General features: G+C 39.3%; 1 protein-coding gene across 1 annotated transcript in view; it reads left to right on the plus strand.

Moving 5' to 3' along the window:
• FIBP (FGF1 intracellular binding protein) overlaps positions 1-22608 on the plus strand; it is a 65595-nt gene that overhangs the window by 39713 nt on the left and 3274 nt on the right. Inside the window, exons 6-10 of the mRNA XM_053720040.1 lie at positions 3525-3658; positions 3842-3947; positions 5533-5596; positions 10952-11038; positions 11809-11906. Coding sequence (XP_053576015.1) covers positions 3525-3658; positions 3842-3947; positions 5533-5596; positions 10952-11038; positions 11809-11906 — 489 coding nt within the window. The remainder of the gene's footprint in view (positions 1-3524; positions 3659-3841; positions 3948-5532; positions 5597-10951; positions 11039-11808; positions 11907-22608) is intronic.

The following is a 22608-nucleotide window of genomic DNA, read 5'->3' on the forward strand; positions in this document are numbered from 1 at the left end:
ATGAACAATGCATCAAACCTCTAACAATTGTCTATTCACAGGTAAAACAGATTAACATATTAAGTTAATTAACTAGGGAAGAACGTTTACACCAGACAATCTGATGTTGGGCAGTCTAGTTAACATAATCACACAAGGACACAATCAGTTTACCCAGACAGACTCCTGAGACACAATCAGATCTGAAACATACATAGAATACATCTTATTACAGAATATAGGAACAGTTCTTATTAGCTATAAAGTCTTTTATGCCCACTTGGCTTATAGAGTCACAATTGCTCCCACAAGGGGCACTCACACCCTGTACCCATCCTGTATTTATGGATACAGGGTGACATAGACATAAGACAGAGTTATGAAAGTACATGGGGTGTCCAGCATATAAAATTCCATATTTCCATGCAGTCTCTGGGTATCCTTAAGCCCATGTACCTCCAGCCCAAAGAATGTTCCATAACAGGCCCTCCAATGTACAGTGGCGAGATTGGTTTCGTCACATTACCTAAGGTAGTTTCCAACAAGAATATCAATCAAGAGATTGTTGTTCCATCATTGTGTCCTAATCCTTCTTCAAAGAAGGAACGTCTTTTACATCATTTGGACGTAGTCCGTGCTTTAAAGTTTTACTTACAAGCGACTAAAGATTTTCGTCAAACATCTTCCCTGTTTGTTGTTTACTCTGGACAGAGGAGAGGTCAAAAGGCTTCGGCAACCTCTCTTTCTTTTTGGCTTCGGAGCATAATACGCTTAGCCTATGAGACTGCTGGACAGCAGCCCCCTGAAAGGATTACAGCTCATTCTACTAGAGCTGTGGCTTCCACCTGGGCCTTTAAAAATGAGGCTTCTGTTGAACAGATTTGCAAAGCGGTGACTTGGTCTTCGCTTCATACCTTTTCAAAATTTTACAACTTTGATACTTTTGCTTCTTTGGAGGCTATTTTTGGGAGAAAGGTTTTACAGGCAGTGGTCCCTTCCGTTTAAGTACCTGCCTTGTCCCTCCCTTCATCCGTGTACTTAAGCTTTGGTATTGGTATCCCACAAGTAATGGATGATCCGTGGACTGGATACACCTAACAAGAGAAAACATAATTTATGCTTACCTGATAAATTTATTTCTCTTGTGGTGTATCCAGTCCACGGCCCGCCCTGTCCTTTTAAGGCAGGTCTAAATTTTAAACTACAGTCACCACTGCACCCTATGGTTTCTCCTTTCTCTGCTAGTTTCGGTCGAATGACTGGACATGGCAGTTAGGGGAGGAGCTATATAGCAGCTCTGCTGTGGGTGATCCTCTTGCAACTTCCTTTTGGGAAGGAGAATATCCCACAAGTAATGGATGATCCGTGGACTGGATACACCACAAGAGAAATAAATTTATCAGGTAAGCATAAATTATGTTTTTCTATGTGAAGAACATAAAAATGTAAAATATGCGTTTTGCACCTTGTGTTTCTCAGTTTAAACCTAACGCGGTCGGGTTAGCACACATGGAAACTTAGTATTCTTAGGGCGCATTATTTAAATATTACATATCAATTATAGAAACATAATATAAATGATTAAACATACTGTAAAATCGGTATGGATTTAGTTACAGATTTGTGCGCTACTATACGTACACCTTTTGTATTAGTTTCAAAGTCTGCATATTTGATTCATTAGACTGATTTATGGGTATTATGTTTTATTACTCACTAATAAAAATAGTTCTAAAAAAAAGAAACTGTAAAATCTATTGATATATTCTATGGATTATTCATAATAATCCCTTCAAGTATCTTCCCCACCATCGATGTCAGACTAACTGTATTTAAGAATAAAAAGGACATTATCCTGTAAGTGAAGAACATTGGAATGTGAAATATGTACAGTAAATATACAGTAAAACACATGAACACATAGATACGTATATGTATGTACGTGTGTGTGTGTGTATATATGTATATATATAATGTGTGTGTATAATAAAAATATATATATATGTAGTGCATTGGAGCCCTTTGCGGTTAAAATGCGATCAAGTTTGAGTGCGAGTAGGAGGGTGTTGTGTTTTTTCTTCTTCTACATTTCACTCTCTATTGAAGTCTTTGGGAGAATACATTAACGCAGTCGCATTATTGTAACTTCGGCTTTTTGCGTGTGTCGGGTTAGCACACAAGTGAGAAATTTTTACTTTCAATTTGTAATACGCACACAACAAAAACAAAGTTGTACGCAGTTAGCGTGGGAACGATAATTAGTGCTCCACTTGTAATCTAGTCCTAAATGCTTATAATATATGCACAGTATATATCAGTAATTAAGTTCTGCATTGCAAAAGGTCTGCACACACAATAAATGTTTATATACACACAGTATATATCAGTAATTAAGTGCTGTATTACATAAGGTCTGCACAAACAATAAATATTTATATATGCACAGTATATATCAGTAATTAAGTGCTGCATTGCAAAAGGTCTGCACACACAATAAATGTTTATATACACACAGTATATATCAGTAATTAAGTGCTGTATTACATAAGGTCTGCACACACAATAAATATTTATATATGCACAGTATATATCAGTAATTAAGTGCTGCATTACATAAGGTCTGCACACACAATAAATGTTTACATATGCACAGTATATATCAGTAATTAGTGCTGCATTACATAAGGTCTGCGCACACAATAAATGTTTATATATGTACAGTATATATCAGTAATTAAGTGCTGTATTACATAAGGTCTGCACACACAATAAATGTTTATATATGCACAGTATAAATCAGTAATTAAGTGCTGCATTACATAAGGTCTGCACACACAATAAATGTTTATATATGCACAGTATATATCAGTAATTAAGTGCAGCATTACATAAGGTCTGCACACACAATAAATGTTTATATATGCACAGTATATATCAGTAATTAAGTGCTACATTACATAAGGTCTGCACACACAATAAATGTTTATATATGCACAGTATATATCAGTAATTAAGTGCCGCATTACAAAAGGTCTGCGCACACAATACATTATTTATTTATTTATTTATATATATATATATATATATATATATATATATATATATATATATATATATATATATATATATATATATATATACTGTGTGTGTATATATATATATATATATATATATCTCAAAAGGTCTGCACACACAATAAATGTTTATATATCTACAGTATTAAGTGCTGCATTACAAAAGGACTGCACATATACAATAAATGTTTATATATGCACAGTATATACCAGTAATTAAAAAACGGGAATTAGCAGTTACACCACCCTACCCCTCAGTTCTGCACAGACTACAACCCCTTGACTATCGCAACATGACAAGTGAGATATTTTGGCAGCTCAGATGTGGCACTGGGATGAGATTCCGGATTATAATGTTGTGTGTTGCAGCAGTGTTTTTTACGCCCCCGTTTGTTACTTAAACAGAACAAGTAACAGATGCACCATTTAATGGATTTTGTATACTGGAGAATATATATTTCTCTGTTTCAGGGATTACGCAGCTATAGTGTTTTTCGCAAACAGCCGCTTTGAGACCGGGAAGAGGAAACTTCAGTATCTGACTTTTGAAGATTTTGCGGGTTGTGCTGGGCACATAATACAAAACTGGACACTAGGAGCTGTAGGTGCGTATGCTGCGTTATATCACATGATAACCTGTATAAAGTATTATATGAGTGTGTTGGGTGGTACCCGTGCGGCTTCTGTTGTATGACACGTTTGCACGTTACCTCTGTTTATCACCTCACTGTATTCATAAGGTGACGAGGTGACATTGCAGTATATGACACGTGTCTCCCTCTCGTCAGATGTAGCAGATGATATGGATATGGATTTGGATAAAGAATTTCTTCAGGATTTAAAAGACTTGAAAGTTCTAATTACTGACAAGGACCTTATGGATCAGCACAAGAGGTGAGAAAATAGTATAGAGACAAAGGGCGTTATGTGTGTAAAGGGGTTGTCCTTCCTGCAGCAGGATGACTGAGATGGGAGCTATGGCACAGGGTGACACAGACAGAAGGGAGCTATGAGTCTGTCCCTCCCACCGCAGGGTGACACAGAAGGGAGCTATGAGTCTGTCCCTCCCACCGCAGGGTGACACAGGCAGAAGGGAGCTATGAGTCTGTCCCTCCCACCGCAGGGTGACACAGGCAGAAGGGAGCTATGAGTCTGTCCCTCCCACCGCAGGGTGACACAGACAGAAGGAAGCTATGAGTCTGCCCCTCCCACCACAGGGGGACACAGACAGAAGGGAGCTATTAGTCTGACCCTCCCACCACAGGGTGATACAGACAGAAGGGAGCTATGAGTCTGTCCCTCCCACCGCAGGGTGACACAGACAGAAGGGAGCTATGAGTCTGTCCATCCCACCGCAGGGTGACACAGGCAGAAGGGAGCTATGAGTCTGTCCCTCCCACCGCAGGGTGACACAGGCAGAAGGGAGCTATGAGTCTGTCCCTCCCACCGCAGGGTGACACAGGCAGAAAGGAGCTATGATTCTGTCCCTCCCACCGCAGGGTGACACAGACAGAAGGAAGCTATGAGTCTGCCCCTCCCACCGCAGGGTGACACAGGCAGAAGGGAGCTATGAGTCTGTCCCTCCCACCGCAGGGTGACACAGGCAGAAGGGAGCTATGTGACGCCCCCCCCCCATGCTGCTATGTGTCTGTCCCTCCCACCGCAGGGTGACACAGGCAGAAGGCTGCTATGTGACGCCCCCCCCCCCATGCTGCTATGTGACCCCCCCCCCCATGCTGCTATGTGACGCCCCCAACCCATGCTGCTATGTGACGCCCCCCCCCATGCTGCTATGTGACGCCCCCCCCCCCATGCTGCTATGTGACGCCCCCCCCCCCATGCTGCTATGTGACGCCCCCCCCCATGCTGCTATGTGACGCCCCCCCCCCATGCTGCTATGAGTCTGTCCCTCCCACCGCAGGGTGACACAGGCAGAAGGGAGCTATGAGTCTGTCCCTCCCACCGCAGGGTGACACAGGCAGAAGGGAGCTATGAGTCTGTCCCTCCCACCTCAGGGTGACACAGGCAGAAGGGAGCTATGAGTCTGTCCCTCCCACCACAGGGTGATCCAGACAGAAGGGAGCTATGAGTCTGTCCCTCCCACTGCAGGATGACACAAAAGGGAGCTATGAGTCTGTCCCACCGCAGGGTGACACAGACAGAAGAGAGCTATGAGTCTGTCCCTCCCACTGCAGGGTGACACAGACAGAAGGGAGCTATGAGTCTGTCCCTCCCACCGCAGGGTGACACAGACAAAAGGGAGCTATGAGTCTGACCCTCCCACCACAGGGTGATCCAGACAGAAGGGAGCTATGAGTCTGTCCCTCCCACCGCGGGGTGACACAGACAGAAGGGAGCTATGAGTCTTTCCCTCCCACCACTGGGTGACACAGAGAGGAGGGGGCTATGAGTGTGTCCCTTTCATCACTGGGTGACACATTTATGGAAACATTTATCTATATAACTATTATTTTTTCAGTTTGGTTTGTACATCGTTACGAGGAAAAATCGCTGTCTTTGTTGAAATGGAAGCAACATTTAAGGTAACCTCTACACTGTAACCTTATATGTTAAATAATACTTCACAGGGCGTGAGGCCCCCCCTCCATGCTGCTATGTGATGCCCCCCCCCCCATGCTGCTATGTGATGCCCCCCCATGCTTCTATGTGATGCCCCCCCATGCTGCTATGTGACGCCCCCCTTATGCTGCTATGTGACGCCCCCCCCCCATGCTGCTATGTGACGCCCCCCCCCCCATGCTGCTATGTGACGCCCCCCCCCCATGCTGCTATGTGACGCCCCCCCCCATGCTGCTATGTGACGCCCCCCCCCCATGCTGCTATGTGACGCCCCCCCCATGCTGCTATGTGACGCCCCCCCCCATGCTGCTATGTGACGCCCCCCCCCATGCTGCTATGTGACGCCCCCCCCATGCTGCTATGTGATGCCCCCCCCCATGCTGCGGTGTGACGTCCCCCCTTTTGCTGCGGTGTGATGCTCCCCCTTATGCTGCGGTGGGACGCTGCCTCCCCCCCCCCATGCTGCGGTGTGACGCCTCCCCCCCCATGCTGCGGTGTGACCCTCCCCCCCCATGTGAATCTTCCTCTCCCCCCATGCTTCGGTGTGACGCTCCCCCCCCCCCCCATGCTGCTATGTGTCGCCCCCCCATGCTGCGGTGTGTAGCTCCCCCCCCCTTGCTGTGGTGTGACGCTCCCCCCCCCCCCATGCTGCGGTGTGAGGCTCCCGCCCATGCTGCGTGTGATTCTCCCTCCCCCCCTCCCCCATGCTGCGGTGTGACTGAGGCACCAGATCCTACTGAGCATGTACAAGAGATCACAGTGTATATGAGTCTGTGATTGGCTGTCACATGATACAGGAGTAGGAAATAAGCACATTTTGAAAATTGTCAGAAAAAAGAATCTAGTGCTCGTGAAATTTAGAACAAATGCTATTGCATTGTCTTGTTATTGTGCATTTGTTTATTGTATTTATTGTATTTAAAGGGACACTGAAGTCAAAAATAAACTTTCATGATTCAGATACAGCAGCACTTTTAAGAGACTTTCTAATTTACTTCCATTATCAAATTTTGCAGTCTTTTTATATACTCACTGTGTGAGGCACCAGCTCCTACTGAGCATGTGCACAATTTCATAGGGTATACTATGCTAGTCTGTGATTGGTTGATAGCTGTCACATGATACAGGGGGCCGGCATATGGGGAAGAAAATACATTTGTCAGAAAAAAATCATGCTCATTTGTTGATCAGGCAATTATACTGCAATGGTGCTTTAAAGGGACAGTCTACACCAGAATTTTTATTGTTTAAAAAGATAGAGAATCCCTTTATTTACCATTCCCCAGTTTTGCATAACCAACACAGTTATAATAATTCACGTTTTACCTCTGTGATTACCTTGTATCTAAGCCTCTACAGACTGCCCCCTTATGTCAGTTATTTTGACTGACATCCATTTTAGCCAATCAGAGCTGGCTCACTGGAACTCCACGTGCGTGAGCACAGTGTTATCTATATGACACACATGAACTAACACCCTCTACTGGTGAAAAACTGTCAAAATGCCCTGAGAGAAGAGACAGCCTTCAAGGCTTAGAAATTAGCATTTGAACCTCCTAGGTTTAGTTTTCAACTAAGAATACCAAGAGAACAAAGCAAAATTGGTGATAAAAGTAAATTGGAAAATTGTTTAAAATATTCCCTATCTGAATCATGAAAGTTTATTTTGGACTTGACTGTCCCTTTAATATACTTTATACCTCTGTGATTACCTTGTATCTAAGCCTCTGCAAACTGTCCCCTTATTTTAGTTCTTTTGGCAGACTTGCATTTTAGCCAATCAGTGCTGGCTCATAGGAACTCCACGTGTGTGAGCACAGTGTTATCTATATGACACACATGAACTAACACCCTCTAGTGGTGAAAAAATGTCAAAATGCCCTGAGACAAGAGGCGGCCTTCAAGGGCTTAAAAATTAGCATATGAACCTCCTAGGTTTAACTTTCAACTAAGAATACCAAGAGTACAAAGCAAAATTGGTGATAAAAGTAAATAGTAAAATGGTTTAAAATTGCATGCTCTATCTGAATCATAAAAGTTTATTTTGGAGTAGACTGTCCTTTAATAAGAATTTGTTGAATGTAAACCAGTCAGCTCCCAAGCAGCAGTAACCTTTTGCCTCTATGCTGGACAAAACCATTGATTGGGGGCCACACACACACAAATGCTGCTTGTGGTTGGCTCAGTGAACTCATTTAGCTCGGGATCAACTGTGTATTGAAGCTATGGACCTGACTTTAAGTATGTGTTTAACCTATTTGCATATAGCTATAATAATAATACTTTTAATGTGAAGGAATAGAGTGTTATCTTATAACCGTTTTATAATATACTGTCTGCACTAAAACAAGAGGGAGCTTGAGCAGAGGTGCAGGAACAAGCGTAATCTCAATGGATCTTGCTGTATGGCTTCTGATTGGCTCTGCCGCCCAGTTACAGATAATTAAAAAAAAAAAAGCAAGCTGTGTTTTGGGTGTCTAAGGGAGCCAGATATTTTGTACATACAGAGGAGGGGGATAAAACTCAGTAAGCAAAAATGTCATAGACCCATGTGTTAAAGGGACAGTCTACACCAGAATTGTTATTGTTTAAAAAGACAGATAATCCCTTTATTATCCATTCCCCAGCTTTGCACAACCAACACTGTTTTATTAATATATTTTTTACCTCAGTGATTACCTTGTATCTAAGCCTCTGCAAACTGCCCCTTATCTCAGTTCTTTTGACAGACTTGCACTTAAGCCAATCAGTGCTGACTCCTCGGTAAATTCATGTGCATGAGCACAATGTTATCTATATGGCACACATGAACTAACACTCTCCAGTGGTGTTTAATTTTTTCAAAATGCATTCAAATAAGAGGCGGCCGTTAAGAAATTAGCTAGCATATGAGCCGAGTCTCATTAAAACAGAAAGTAAAATGCTATTTATAAACCAGAAAAAAAAATCTGTTTTATTGCAAAATATTTTAAGATGGGGCATATTTATTTGAAATCAAATCTTTTATTTATGTATTATCAGCATTAGGGGTTAAAACCTAAGCCGAGTGCATTAATAGGTTGTTGGGTTTTTTTTAAACTTTTTACTCGAAGCAGCATCTCATTTATTACACATACATATGAAACCTTAGATCGCTTGTTTTTAACTTATGGGATAGGAAACCAATGTTGGTTTTGGTTCAAGGTTATAATTTTTTTTTTTTTTATAAATTAATTTTTATTCAGTTTTAGAATATAAGGTAACACTTGGGGACACGCAGGACCCCTGTTTAAACATTGACAGACAAAAAGGAACGGACACGCAGGCCCGGTTGCAATAGCTGTCAAAACCTTGATACATCATAAGTAAATTGCAGGGATTTGTGGTGAAAATAATTCACCAAGATTGAACCCTAGTGTGGGCTCAGAATATGGGGGGGGGGGAGGTGATGCTTATAAATTAAATTTAATGTTCCAAAGACCAAGTCTGGAAAAAAATGCTGTACTATGTAGTAATGGGTATGTCCATATAGATTGAGAGCAGATTCTGCCCACATCTAGAGATGTGGGTAATAAGAAAAAATTCCAGAGACAAGTGAGATGCAAATTGTACCCAGTACACACTGTACGTAGCACCCACTGTACCTAGCACTCATTATGCCTAGCCCACACTGAACCTAGCACTCATAGCACTCATTATACCTTGCACACACCATGTCCAGCCCACACCGTACCCAGCACACGTTATACCTAGCACACGCTGTACTTGGCATAAGCCATACCCAGCACACACCGTGCCCAGCACACATAGTACCTACCACACACTGTAGTTAACACTCATTGTACCCCAACATACTTTGTACCAAGCACACACTTCACCCAGCACACACTGAACCCAGCCCTCATTGTACCTAGCACACACTGTACCCGGCACACACTGTACCCGGCACACACTGTACTTAACACACACTGTACCTAGCTCTCACTGTACCTAACACACGCTGTACTGTGGACGCGCTGTATCCAGCACACATTATACAAGGTTATAAATTTTGGTTTTCCGATCATATACACAAGATAATAAATAGCCTCAAGTGTCAGTGAGAAATCAACATTGGAATTTTAGCTGAAGGACGCCAGTTAAACCAAAGGAGGATAGTATACTTTATGTATATATTTTATAACTCCTACATTACTATTCAGAGCTCTACACAATCAGTATAATACATAGTACATTTACTTTTCTTATTTTAATCTCCATAATCTGGGAGAAGGGATTTATAATAATTTTCTACAACTGCACATCTATTTTTAAGGACCCATGAATGATGTGACTATTTTTCTGATCAGAAATAAATATTTTATTTGGTATAGATACATTTGTTAAATTGTTTTTATATTGGTGTAATCTGTTCTAAATGCATCAAACATAGGCCAAGATTTATCAAGAAGCAGCGGTTTATCCTCCGTCTGTTATGTAGCGGATATCGATCTCCTTGGACTTTGTGGGGTTACACGTATGCAATGATAAACACGGGCAGCAGATTGCTCCCCCCCAGAAGCGATGCCGGACAGACACGGGCGTGTATTTATGTATGATAAATCTAGCCCAAAGTGTAAAATAAATATTTCTAATAAGCCAAAGGTTATCTACTAACTACAAGTTGTTATAGCCAAAATAATTCACACAGACACTTGTGCATTTATTGTTTTGGTTGGTATTTTTAGAACATTGTTGCAAGTGTTTTCTCTGCATTTTGCGTTGTGTGTTACAAGTCTACCTATATCTATCTGTCTTATCTATCTTACCATATATATGTATTGTAAAATGTATTTTTGTTATTCGTTTACAATTGTTAAAGGGACACTGAACCCAATTTTTTTCTGTCATGATTCAGAGAACAGCAATTTTAAGCAACTTTCTAATTTACTCCTATTATCAATTTTTCTTCATTCTCTTGGTATCTTTATTTTAAAAAGCTGGAATGTAAAGCTTAAGAGCCGACCTATCTTTGGTTCAGCACCTGGGTAGTGCTTGCTGATCGGTGGCTAAAAGCAGCCACCAATGAGCAAGCGCTATCCAGGGTCTGAACCAAAAATGGGCAGGCTCTGTAAGATTAAAGTCCTACTTTTTCAATTAAAGATACTAAGAGAATTAAGAAAAATGATAATAGGAGTAAATTAGAAAGTTGCTTCAAATTGCTGTTCTCTGAATTATGAAAGAAACAAACTTGGGTTCAGTGTCCCTTTAATACCAACACATTGTACATTATTGCTTTTGTATCGACCAATAACATGACAGCAATATGAACCTAAACTACACACTGTCCTTATTTTCAGACCCTTTCTCGAGCGCTTGTGAACATCGGGACTAGTCTTACCCATAATAAAGACGTGAGGGATTTTTTTATTGACCTTGTGGAAAAGGTAAAGGGGTCCCCGTTTAATGCTTTTGCTTATCAGTAATCATCACAAGAAAAGATTACAAAATAACTATCATTTCCTCTCATTTTAAATGGGTAATTGATTAGTCCATTATTATAAATATCTTAATAAAGCAGGGATTTATTATATGCAGTTTATGACGGTTACAAACATAAAGGAACTTTCTAATGTACGGATAAAATGTATTGGCGCACTATATTTCTGTTTTTTCCAATCCTTTAGAATTCTTGTGCAAAATGTATCTATTGGCTTGTTCAGCCTATGATTGTCAGGCTGGGCGATCGCCACTGGTGATTAGATCACTGTCTGTGTGTACTGCCTTGAGACCAGCAATCCTTAGCAACTACTGAGTGGGACTTTACCTGTGCGTTTAACCTCTTTGCACTACAATTAGTTAGCTTCCATGTTCTACATTTGCTTTGTGTATATTTTGCTTTTGGGAATATCTTTGAAAACTGCTACAAAAATCTCCTTGCCGGAAGGAAAAATAATCATCAGAGCTGCACTGTAGCGTTGTTGTACAATAAATATGATGGATTGGAATCCATGATAATTCAATTCTTATCACTGTACTGGAATGACAGATCCTAAACGCTATAGGGGCCCTTGTAATGGGAAAGTCTAGAATATGGTGCCTTCCTTTTTGTTTTATCTTTGCACTTTCCCTACTTTATGTCCTCTAAAGTGTTACTTTTTGTGTATTCCTATTCACTCACATTAATTGTCTCTTTTTTTTAACCCCTCTCTCCCAGTTTATAGAGCCCTGTAAAGCAGCAGGGTGGTCTTTCTCGGACGTGCAGCTTTTTCTTATACAGTATACAGCTTCTGCACGTGCACTTGATGCCTTCAAGTAAGTTCCTTCTTTTAAAGTCATTGCTTTTCCTCATCATAAGGTTTCCTTGCTCATGGTGTTTTAGAATATAGCTGCACCTTAAAGGGACATAAGACCCCAACATTTTTATTTCATGGTTCAGATATAGCAAATGATTTTAAACAACTTTCCAATGTACTTACATTATCTAATTGGCTTTGTTCTTTAGTATCATTTGTTAAAAAGCACACTTTGGTAGGCTCAGGATCTGGGAGCCAGCTGCTCATTTATGCCTATTGTCTTAGGTTTACCAATGTGCTCAGCTAGCTCCCAGTAGTTCATTGCTGCTCCCTCCACAAAGGATACCAAGAGAGTAAAGCAAAATTGGTAATTAAAGTAAATTGTAAAGTTGTTCAAAATCAAATGCTTTATCTGAATCATGAAAGGAAATGTTTGGGTTTCATGTCCCTTTACTGATTGTTTTGGGACCGCAGTTCTCAAGTACCCCCTACACGGCAGGCTTTCATTATAGCTGAACTAGTGCACAGGTGAAATAATCAGCTGATCAGTAACCATGGTTACTAACTTTTCTCACTCAGCTGATTATTTCACCTGTGCTCTAGTTCAGCTATAATGAAAACCTGCCCTGTAGGGATACTTGAGGGCCGCGGTTGAGAAACAATGTCCTATACCATTGTGACAACACACAGAGCTGGGCGATATTAGATATACGTAAAGGAATCCCACACCCACTTGTATATAGGAGAAACTTTACCAAAAGTGCTTCTCTCTGTGCCTTGAACAAAAGGTTTAGGTTCCGAACTCTACGCCCTCCTGTTCTCGGACCATTCTGTAGAATTTCCTCTGCTGTCTGTTCCGCTTTTGGTTCCGTTGCACTTTATCTGCAGTCAGCTGACTTTTCAGTATCTCTAAATCTAAAGGCTTCGTGTGTCGTTTGTTTGACTGCCGTACTTTATTTTCTTCCAATTCCGACCATGGCATCTTGTGTCTTGTTTGTGTCGGAGATATGTTTCTCGTGCTATTAGTTTTAGAAGCCAGGGTGGATTTTACTTAAAACACAATTTAAATCACTAGTCAGTAAGAACGAGTTTAATCAGGGTTTTAATTTTTAGAATAAGTTTTTAGATTATTTTTCCAGTTCTATCAGACAGTACTGATTTGGTTATATCGTTAGATTTGAATAGATAAATCACTGAAATGAATGAAATTATTGGGAATTTAACTATTTTCAGTTTAATTGGTTAATCATTCATATTTGATCAACTTTTCAGCTGTTCTTTATTGTAAGAAGAGAAAAATAATTACCTTTAGTAATAAAAAAATGAAATAGTTTTATTTAATTAAAACAATAACATTATACAGGTGCCCCTCGGTTTACACCGGTTCAATTTGTGCCGTTTCAGAATAGCAACCTTTTTTCTCTTGAAAGATGTGTCGAGTCCACGGATTCATCCATACTTGTGGGATATTCTCCTTCCCTACAGGAAGTGACAGAGAGAGCACCCACAGCAGAGCTGTCTATATAGCTCCCCCCTTAGCTCCACCCCCAGTCATTCTCTCTGCCTGCTTAACTGCTAGGAAGGGCAAAGTGAGTGTGGTGACAAAAATGTTAGTTTTTATTTTCTCAAGCAAAAGTTTGTTATTTTAAATGGTACTGGTGTGTACTATTTACTCTCTGGCAGAAAAGGGATGAAGATTTCTGCAAGGAGGATGATGATCTTAGCATTTTGTAACTAAGATCCACTGCTGTTCTCACAAGGGCTGAAGAGTACAGGAAAACTTCAGTTGGGGGAACAGTTTGCAGGCTAAACTGCATTAAGGTATGTTCAGTCTTTTTTTTTCTAGACAGACTGTGTTATTTCTAGAAATGGCTGGAAATATCCCCATGAGGGAAAGGTAAGCTGTATTCAGTAAAAGAGGAATCCAAGCTTGCACAAAGGGCTCATAGTTACTGGTGACACTAATAGGAAAAAACGTTTTGGTTTAGTTACAAATAAAACGTTTTTAGAGGGAGTTTAAGGGGTCTTTATGGCTTGTTTAAGGGTTATTAACCCACATGGCTAGTTTAAGAAACACTCTGTGGTGTTTTTTAGGCCCCATAACATCGAGTGAAGTGGGTGGGGGCTATTTTCAGTTGCATAGTTTATTTACCTCAGAAGCATCCAGCTACTTCTCCAGAGATTCCTGCTGTATTTGAGGGCTGTAAATAGGTTTTTTTTCCCCACAAATCGTTCCTAAAGTGCAGGTAGGCGCCACAGCAGAGCTGTGGCAAGGTGCTGAACGTTATTTTACCGGTTTTGAAGTTTTTTCAATCTGGTTTTTACATTAAGGGGTTAATTGTTTATTTGCATAATTGTGCAACGTTACTAAGGCTTTATGATGTTACTGTAAACATTTTGTTGTGTTTACTGCTTTTTTACACTGTTTTGCAGAGTTTGTGCAGCTTTTTTTCTCTTAAAGGCACAGTACCGTTTTTGTTTAAAGTGTTATTTACTTTGATTAAAGTGTTTTCCAAGCTTGCTTGTTACATTACTAGCCTGATTAACATGTCTGACACCAAGGAGAATCCTTGTTCTATGTGTTTAGAAGCCATTGTGGAACCCCCTCTTAGAACGTGTCAAACTTGCACTGATATGTCTATAAATTATAAAGAGCATATTTTAGCACTTAAAAATATTGCAATATATGATTCTCAGTTAGAAGGAAATGAGGGTTTAGCATCTAGCTCTCCCCAAGTGTCACAACCAGTAACGCCCGCACAAGTGACGCCAAGTACCTCTAGTGCGTCTAATTCATTTACTTTACAAGACATGGCCACAGTTATGAATAAAACCCTCAAAGAGGTTTTCTCTAAACTGCCTGGTTTACAAGGAAAGCGTGTCAGCTCTGGATTAAGAACAAATGCTGAGCCGTCTGACGCTTTAGTAGCCGTATCCGATATATCCTCACAATGTTCTGAAGTAGGGGTAAGGGATTTGTTATCTGAGGGAGAGATTTCTGATTCAGGAAAGATGCTCCCTCAGACAGATTCTGATGTGACGGCCTTTAAATTTAAGCTTGAACACCTCCGCTTATTGCTCAAGGAGGTATTAGCTACTCTAGACGATTGTGACCCTATAGTGGTCCCAGAGAAATTGTGTAAAATGGACAGATACTTAGAGGTTCCTGTTTACACTGATGTTTTTCCAGTCCCTAAGAGGATTGTGACTATTGTTACTAAGGAGTGGGATAGACCAGGTATTCCGTTCGCTCCCCCTCCTGTTTTTAAGAAAATGTTTCCCATATCTGACACCATACAGGACTCGTGGCAGACTGTACCTAAGGGGGAGGGAGCTATTTCTACTATTGCTAAGCGTACAACTATACCTATCGAAGACAGTTGTGCTTTCAAAGATCCTATGGATAAAAAATTAGAGGGTCTCCTAAAGAAAATTTTTGTTCATCAAGGTTTTCTTCTCCATCCTATTGCATGCATTGTTCCTGTAACTACTGCAGCTGCTTTCTGGTTTGAAGCTCTAGAAGAGGCTCTCCAGGTGGAGACTCCATTAGAGGATATTATGGATAGAATTAAGGCCCTTAAGTTGACTAATTCTTTCATTACAGATGTCGCTCTCCAAATCTAAATTAGCGGCAAAGAATTCAGGTTTTGCCATTTTAGCACGCAGGGCGTTATGGCTTAAGTCCTGGTCTGCTGATGTGTCATCAAAATCTAAATTGTTGAACATCCCTTTCAAAGGAAAGACCCTATTCGGGCCTGCACTGAAAGAAATTATTTCAGACATCACTGGAGGGATAAAACAAATAAGATGAGGACCAAACAAAATAATTTTCGTTCCTTTCGGAACTTCAAGGGTGGTCCCGCTTCAGCTTCCCCTGTAGCAAAGCAAGAGGTGAATTCTGTCCAATCCAAGTCAGTCTGGAGACCTAACCAGGCTTGGAACAAAGGTAAACAGGCCAAGAAGCCTGCTGCTTCCTCTAAGACAGCATGAAGGGGTAGCCCCCGATCCGGGATCGGATCTAGTAGGGGGCAGACTCTCTATCTTTGCTCAGGCTTGGGCAAGAGATGTTCACGTTTCCTGGGCTTTAGAAACTGTGTCCCAAGGATATCTTCTGGACTTCAAAGACTCCCCCCCCCCCCCCCCCCAAGGGGGAGATTTCACATTTCTCAATTGTCTGCAAACCAGACAAAGATAGAGGCGTTCTTACGGTGTGTAGAAGACCTACATACCATGGGAGTGATTCGCCCAGTTCCAAGAGCGGAACAAGGGCTAGGTTGTAACAATGGACATAGTTCCTTATGCCCGCCTACACCTCAGACCACTGCAACTATGCATGCTCAAACAGTGGAATGGGGATTATGCAGATTTATGCAGATTTATCTCCTCAACTGCATCTGGACCAAGAGACCAGAGATTCTCTTCTCTGGTGGTTGTCTCAGGACCACCTGTCTCAGGGAATATGTTTCCGCAGGCCAGAGTGGCTCATAGTAATGACAGATGCCAGCCTGCTAGGCTGGGGTGCAGTCTGGAAATCCCTGAAAGCACAGGGCTTATGGTCTCGGGAGGAATCTCTCCTCCCGATAAACATTCTAGTACTGAGAGCGATATTCAATGCGCTTCAGGCGTGGCCTCAGCTAGCTGCGGCCAAATTCATCAGATTTCAGTCGGACAACATCACGACTGTAGCCTATATCAATCATCAAGGAGGAACACTGAGTTCTCTAGCGATGATGGAGGTAACCAAAATTATCCGATGGGCGGAGGTTCACTCTTGCCATCTCTCAGGAATCCATATCCCAGGGGTAGAGAACTGGAAGGCGGATTTCCTAAGTCGTCAGACTTTACATCCGGGGGAGTGGGAGCTCCATCTGGAGGTATTTGCCCAGCTGACTCAGCTATGGGGCACACCAGAATTGGATGTGATGGCGTCCAGACAGAACGCCAAACTTCCGCGTTACGGGTCCAGGTCCCGGGATCCCTAGGCGGTACTGATAGATGCTCTAGCAGTGCCCTGGTCCTTCAATCTGGCTTATGTATTTCCCCCTTTTCCTCTCCTCCCACGTCTGGTTGCCAGAATCAAGCAGGAGAGAGCTTCTGTGATTCTGATAGCGACCTGGTTGGCATGTCATCTGTTCCACCGTGGACTCTGCCAATGAGGCAGGACCTTCTAATCCAAGGTCCATTCAAGCATCCAAATCTAATTTCTCTGCGTCTGACTGCTTGGAGATTGAACGCCTGATTCTATCAAAGCGTGGTTTCTCTGAGTCGGTCATTGATACCCTGATTCAGGCTAGAAAGCCAGTCACCAGGAAAATCTATCATAAGATTTGGCGCAAATATCTTTGTTGGTGTGAATCCAAGGGTTACTCATGGAGTAAGATTAGGATTCCTAGAATTTTGTCTTTTTTCCAAGAAGGATTGGAGAAGGGATTATCAGCTAGTTCCTTAAAGGGACAAATATCTGCTTTGTCTATTCTTTTACACAAACGTCTTGCAGATGTCCCAGATGTTCAAGCGTTTAGTCAGGCCTTGGTCAAGATCAAACCTGTTTAACCCTGTTGCTCCGCCATGGAGCCTAAACTTGGTTCTTAAAGTTCTTCAAGGGGTTCCGTTTGAACCTATGCATTCCATAGATATTAAGCTTCTATCTTGGAAAGTTTTGTTTTTAGTAGCTATCTCTTTGGCTCAAAGAGTTTCTGAGTTATGTGCTTTACAGTGTGACTCACCTTATCTTATTTTTCCATGCAGATAAGGTGGTTTTACGTACCAAACCTGGATTCCTTCCTAAGGTTGTTTCTAATAGAAATATCAATCAGGAAATTGTTGTTCCTTCGCTGTGTCCTAATCCTTCTTCAAAGAAGGAACGTCTGTTGAACAATCTTGATGTGGTTCATGCTTTAAAGTTCTACTTACAAGCAACCAAAGATTTCCATCAAACATCTTCATTGTTTGTTGTCTATTCTGGTAAGCGGAGAGGTCAAAAGGCTACGGCTACCTCTCTTTCTTTTTGGCTGCAAAGCATCATCCGTATGGCTTATGAGACTGCTGGCCAGCAGCCTCCTGAAAGAATTACTACTCATTCTACTAGAGCAGTGGCTTCCACATGGGCTTTTAAAAATGAGGCTTCTGTTGAACAGATTTGTAAGGCGGCGACTTGGTCTTCGCTTCATACTTTTTCCAAATTTTACAAATTCGATTCTTTTGCTTCTTCTGAGGCTATTTTTGGGAGAAAGGTTCTACAAGCAGTGGTGCCTTCCGTTTAGGGAACCTGTCTTGTCCCTCCCTTCATCCGTGTCCTAAAGCTTAGGTATTGGTATCCCACAAGTATGGATGAATCCGTGGACTCGATACATCTTACAAGAGAAAACAGAATTTATGCTTACCTGATAAATTTCTTTCTCTTGTGATGAATCGAGTCCACGGCCCGTCCTGTCTATTTAAGACAGGTAGTATATTTTTATTTAAAAAACTTCAGTCACCACTGCACCCTATAGTTTCTCCCTTTTTTTTTCCTAGCCTTCGGTCGAATGACTGGGGGGTGGAGCTAAGGGAGGAGCTATATAGACAGCTGTGCTGTGGGTGCTCTCTCTGCCACTTCCTGTAGGGAGGAGAATATCCCACAAGTATGGATGAATCCGTGGACTCGATACATCACAAGAGAAAGATCAGGTAAGCATAAATTCTGTTTTTTCCAGTCATGTGACTGCTATTGAAAAGCATTGAGAAAGCAGTGCAGTGATTAAAATAGCCAGTAGGTGGAACTGTCCGCTTGTGTTGCAGCAAAGATACACACATGCAGGCTGAAATTAATCAGTGTAGCTAGTTAGACATGAGCTATCGAGCAGTTTTTATAGGTACAAGATCTTCCTGTCTATAAATCAGTCCAGATTGGAATGCATAGAAATAACTGTTTGCAGAAAAATGCAAGTCTGTGTTGTGATTTTTTTATTAGGTTTATAATGCTGTTTTAGCAAATGTTTTTGTTCATTTAACTTAGTTTAATTATATATTCTGTGTTGTGTGATTTTTTTATTAGGTTTATAATGCTGTTTAGCATTTAAAGTCTTAATTTCAAAGCTTTAAAAATAATGTATTAGGTGTTACTTATGACAATTTTGAGAGGGGACTGGAACCAAACTCCCTCACTTCCTATTGACTTACATTATAAACTGGGTTTCAATTTACAACAGTTTCGATTTACAACCATTCCTTCTGGAACCTAACCCCGGCGTAAACTGAGGGCTACCTGTATTTCATTTTTACTGCTTGCCCCTCCCTCCTCACACTTAGGTCCTTGTGCAGATCTATTCCACTCGGAACACTCTTCTATTTAGTGAGCTTCTTGAAACTTAATATGGGTTGATTCTGTGTACATAGATTTGCAGGGGAGCAATGGCATTAAAGGGACAGTAAAGGCAAAATTAAACTTTCATGATTCAGAAAGAAGATGCCATTTTTAACAATTTTCAATATTACTTCTCTTATCTAATTTGCTTTGTTCTCTTGGTATCCATTGTTAAAAAGCATACATAGGTAGGCTCAGAAGCAATGCAGTACTGTGAGCTAGCTGTGTGTCACTGTCTCACCCAATATGTTCATCTAGGCCCCAGTAGAGCATTGCTCTCCTTCAACAAAGGATACCACGAGAATGACGCAAATCTGATAATAGAGCATACAATTTTCAGAGTTACTTCTATCTGAAACCCAAAGGTTTTCTTTCATGATGATGTCCCTTTAAGGTCTATTTCTCAGCTCTGTATGTTTGTTTTATAACGTTTTGCTGTGAAGAAGTGGCAGGTTATTTCTGCAGACACAAATTCACAGTTTTGACTGCTCCTGCCCCTGCGTGATAGTCTGTGCGCGGGTAATGGTAGAGGTTGCACGCTAACGCAAAGGAGTGCTTGTGTGCATTGTTAACAAGTAGCTCCTTTAAACTTATTTTGACATTTGAAATAGCAGATTTAGCCCGTGATATCCCCACCTATACTGAACCAGGCTATTTACAGGCAATGTAATCACAGCCAGCAGAAGAAATTCCACTCCCAGTGACATATAGAAGAGATAACTAATACAATAATAATTTTCTATTGGGCTTTGGTCTACAAACAGATATAAGATAAGGAAGCAAGTGTGTGTACCCATTTCAATAGCGCAAAGCCAGCAATTTCATGTACCAAATAAGCTTGAAAATGCATTTTCTCATACATTTATACTCTGCAGCTAGTCATTGGAAATACATTAAAGGGACATGAAACCCCAAAAAAAGAACTATTTCATGATTCAGATACAGTATACAATTTTAAACAACTTTTCAATTCACTTCTAGTATCTAATAGACGTTGTTCTTTTGGTATCCTTTGTTGAAAAGGATACCTAGGTAAGCTTAGGAGCTAGCTGCTGATTGGGGTTTGCACATATATGCCTTTTGTTGTTGGTTTACTCGTGTGTTCAGTTAATTCCCAGTAGTGCATTGCTGCACCTTCAATATTGGTAATCAAGAGAATGAAGCAAAATTGAAAATAATTGGAAAGTTGTTCAAAATGACATGCTCTATCTCAAAGTATTATACAAATAATATAAAAGTATAAAAAAAATATATAATGAAAGTTTAATAAATAAAAAATAATATAATGAAAGTATAATACATAAAAAAATACTACAATACAAGAATACATAAAAATACTACAAGTATAATACATAAAAATACTACAAGTATAATACATAAAAATACTACAAGTATAATACATAAAAATACTACAAGTATAATACATAAAAATACTACAAGTATAATACATAAAAATACTGCAAGTATAATACATAAAAATACTGCAAGTATAATGCATAAAAATACTACAAGTATAATGCATAAAAATACTACAAGTATAATGCATAAAAATACTACAAGTATAATGCATAAAAATACTACAAGTATAATGCATAAAAATACTACAAGTATAATACATAAAAATACTACAAGTATAATACATAAAAATACTACAAGTATAATACATAAAAATACTACAAGTATAATACATACAAATACTACAAGTATAATACATAAAAATACTACAAGTATAATGCATAAAAATACTACAAGTATAATGCATAAAAATACTACAAGTATAATGCATAAAAATACTACAAGTATAATGCATAAAAATACTACAAGTATAATGCATAAAAATACTACAAGTATAATGCATACAAATACTACAAGTATAATACATACAAATACTACAAGTATAATAATAAAAATACTACAAGTATAATACATACAAATACTACAAGTATAATACATACAAATACTACAAGTATAATGCATACAAATACTACAAGTATAATGCATACAAATACTACAAGTATAATGCATACAAATACTACAAGTATAATGCATACAAATACTACAAGTATAATGCATACAAATACTACAAGTATAATGCATACAAATACTACAAGTATAATGCATACAAATACTACAAGTATAATGCATACAAATACTACAAGTATAATGCATACAAATACTACAAGTATAATGCATACAAATACTACAAGTATAATACATACAAATACTACAAGTATAATACATACAAATACTACAAGTATAATACATACAAATACTACAAGTATAATACATACAAATACTACAAGTATAATACATACAAATACTACAAGTATAATACATACAAATACTACAAGTATAATACATACAAATACTACAAGTATAATACATACAAATACTACAAGTATAATACATACAAATACTACAAGTATAATACATACAAATACTACAAGACAAGAATAATACATACAAATACTACAAGACAAGAATAATACATACAAATACTACAAGACAAGAATAATACATACAAATACTACAAGACAAGAATAATACATACAAATACTACAAGTATAATACATACAAATACTACAAGTATAATACATACAAATACTACAAGTATAATACATACAAATACTACAAGACAAGAATAATACATACAAATACTACAAGACAAGAATAATACATACAAATACTACAAGACAAGAATAATACATACAAATACTACAAGACAAGTATAATACATACAAATACTACAAGACAAGAATAATACATACAAATACTACAAGACAAGAATAATACATACAAATACTACAAGACAAGAATAATACATACAAATACTACAAGACAAGAATAATACATACAAATACTACAAGACAAGTATAATACATAAAAAATACTACAAGACAAGTATAATACATACAAATACTACAATACAAATACTACAATACAAGTATAATGCATACAAATACTACAAGTATAATGCATACAAATACTACAAGTATAATGCATAAAAATACTACAAGTATAATGCATAAAAATACTACAAGTATAATGCATAAAAATACTACAAGTATAATGCATAAAAATACTACAAGTATAATACATAAAAATACTACAAGTATAATACATAAAAATACTACAAGTATAATACATACAAATACTACAAGTATAATACATACAAATACTACAAGTATAATACATACAAATACTACAAGTATAATGCATACAAATACTACAAGTATAATGCATACAAATACTACAAGTATAATGCATACAAATACTACAAGTATAATGCATACAAATACTACAAGTATAATGCATACAAATACTACAAGTATAATGCATACATATACTACAAGTATAATGCATACAAATACTACAA

This window comes from Bombina bombina, chromosome 7, assembly GCF_027579735.1.
Source record: "Bombina bombina isolate aBomBom1 chromosome 7, aBomBom1.pri, whole genome shotgun sequence".
Classification (NCBI taxonomy): Eukaryota; Metazoa; Chordata; class Amphibia; order Anura; family Bombinatoridae; genus Bombina; species Bombina bombina.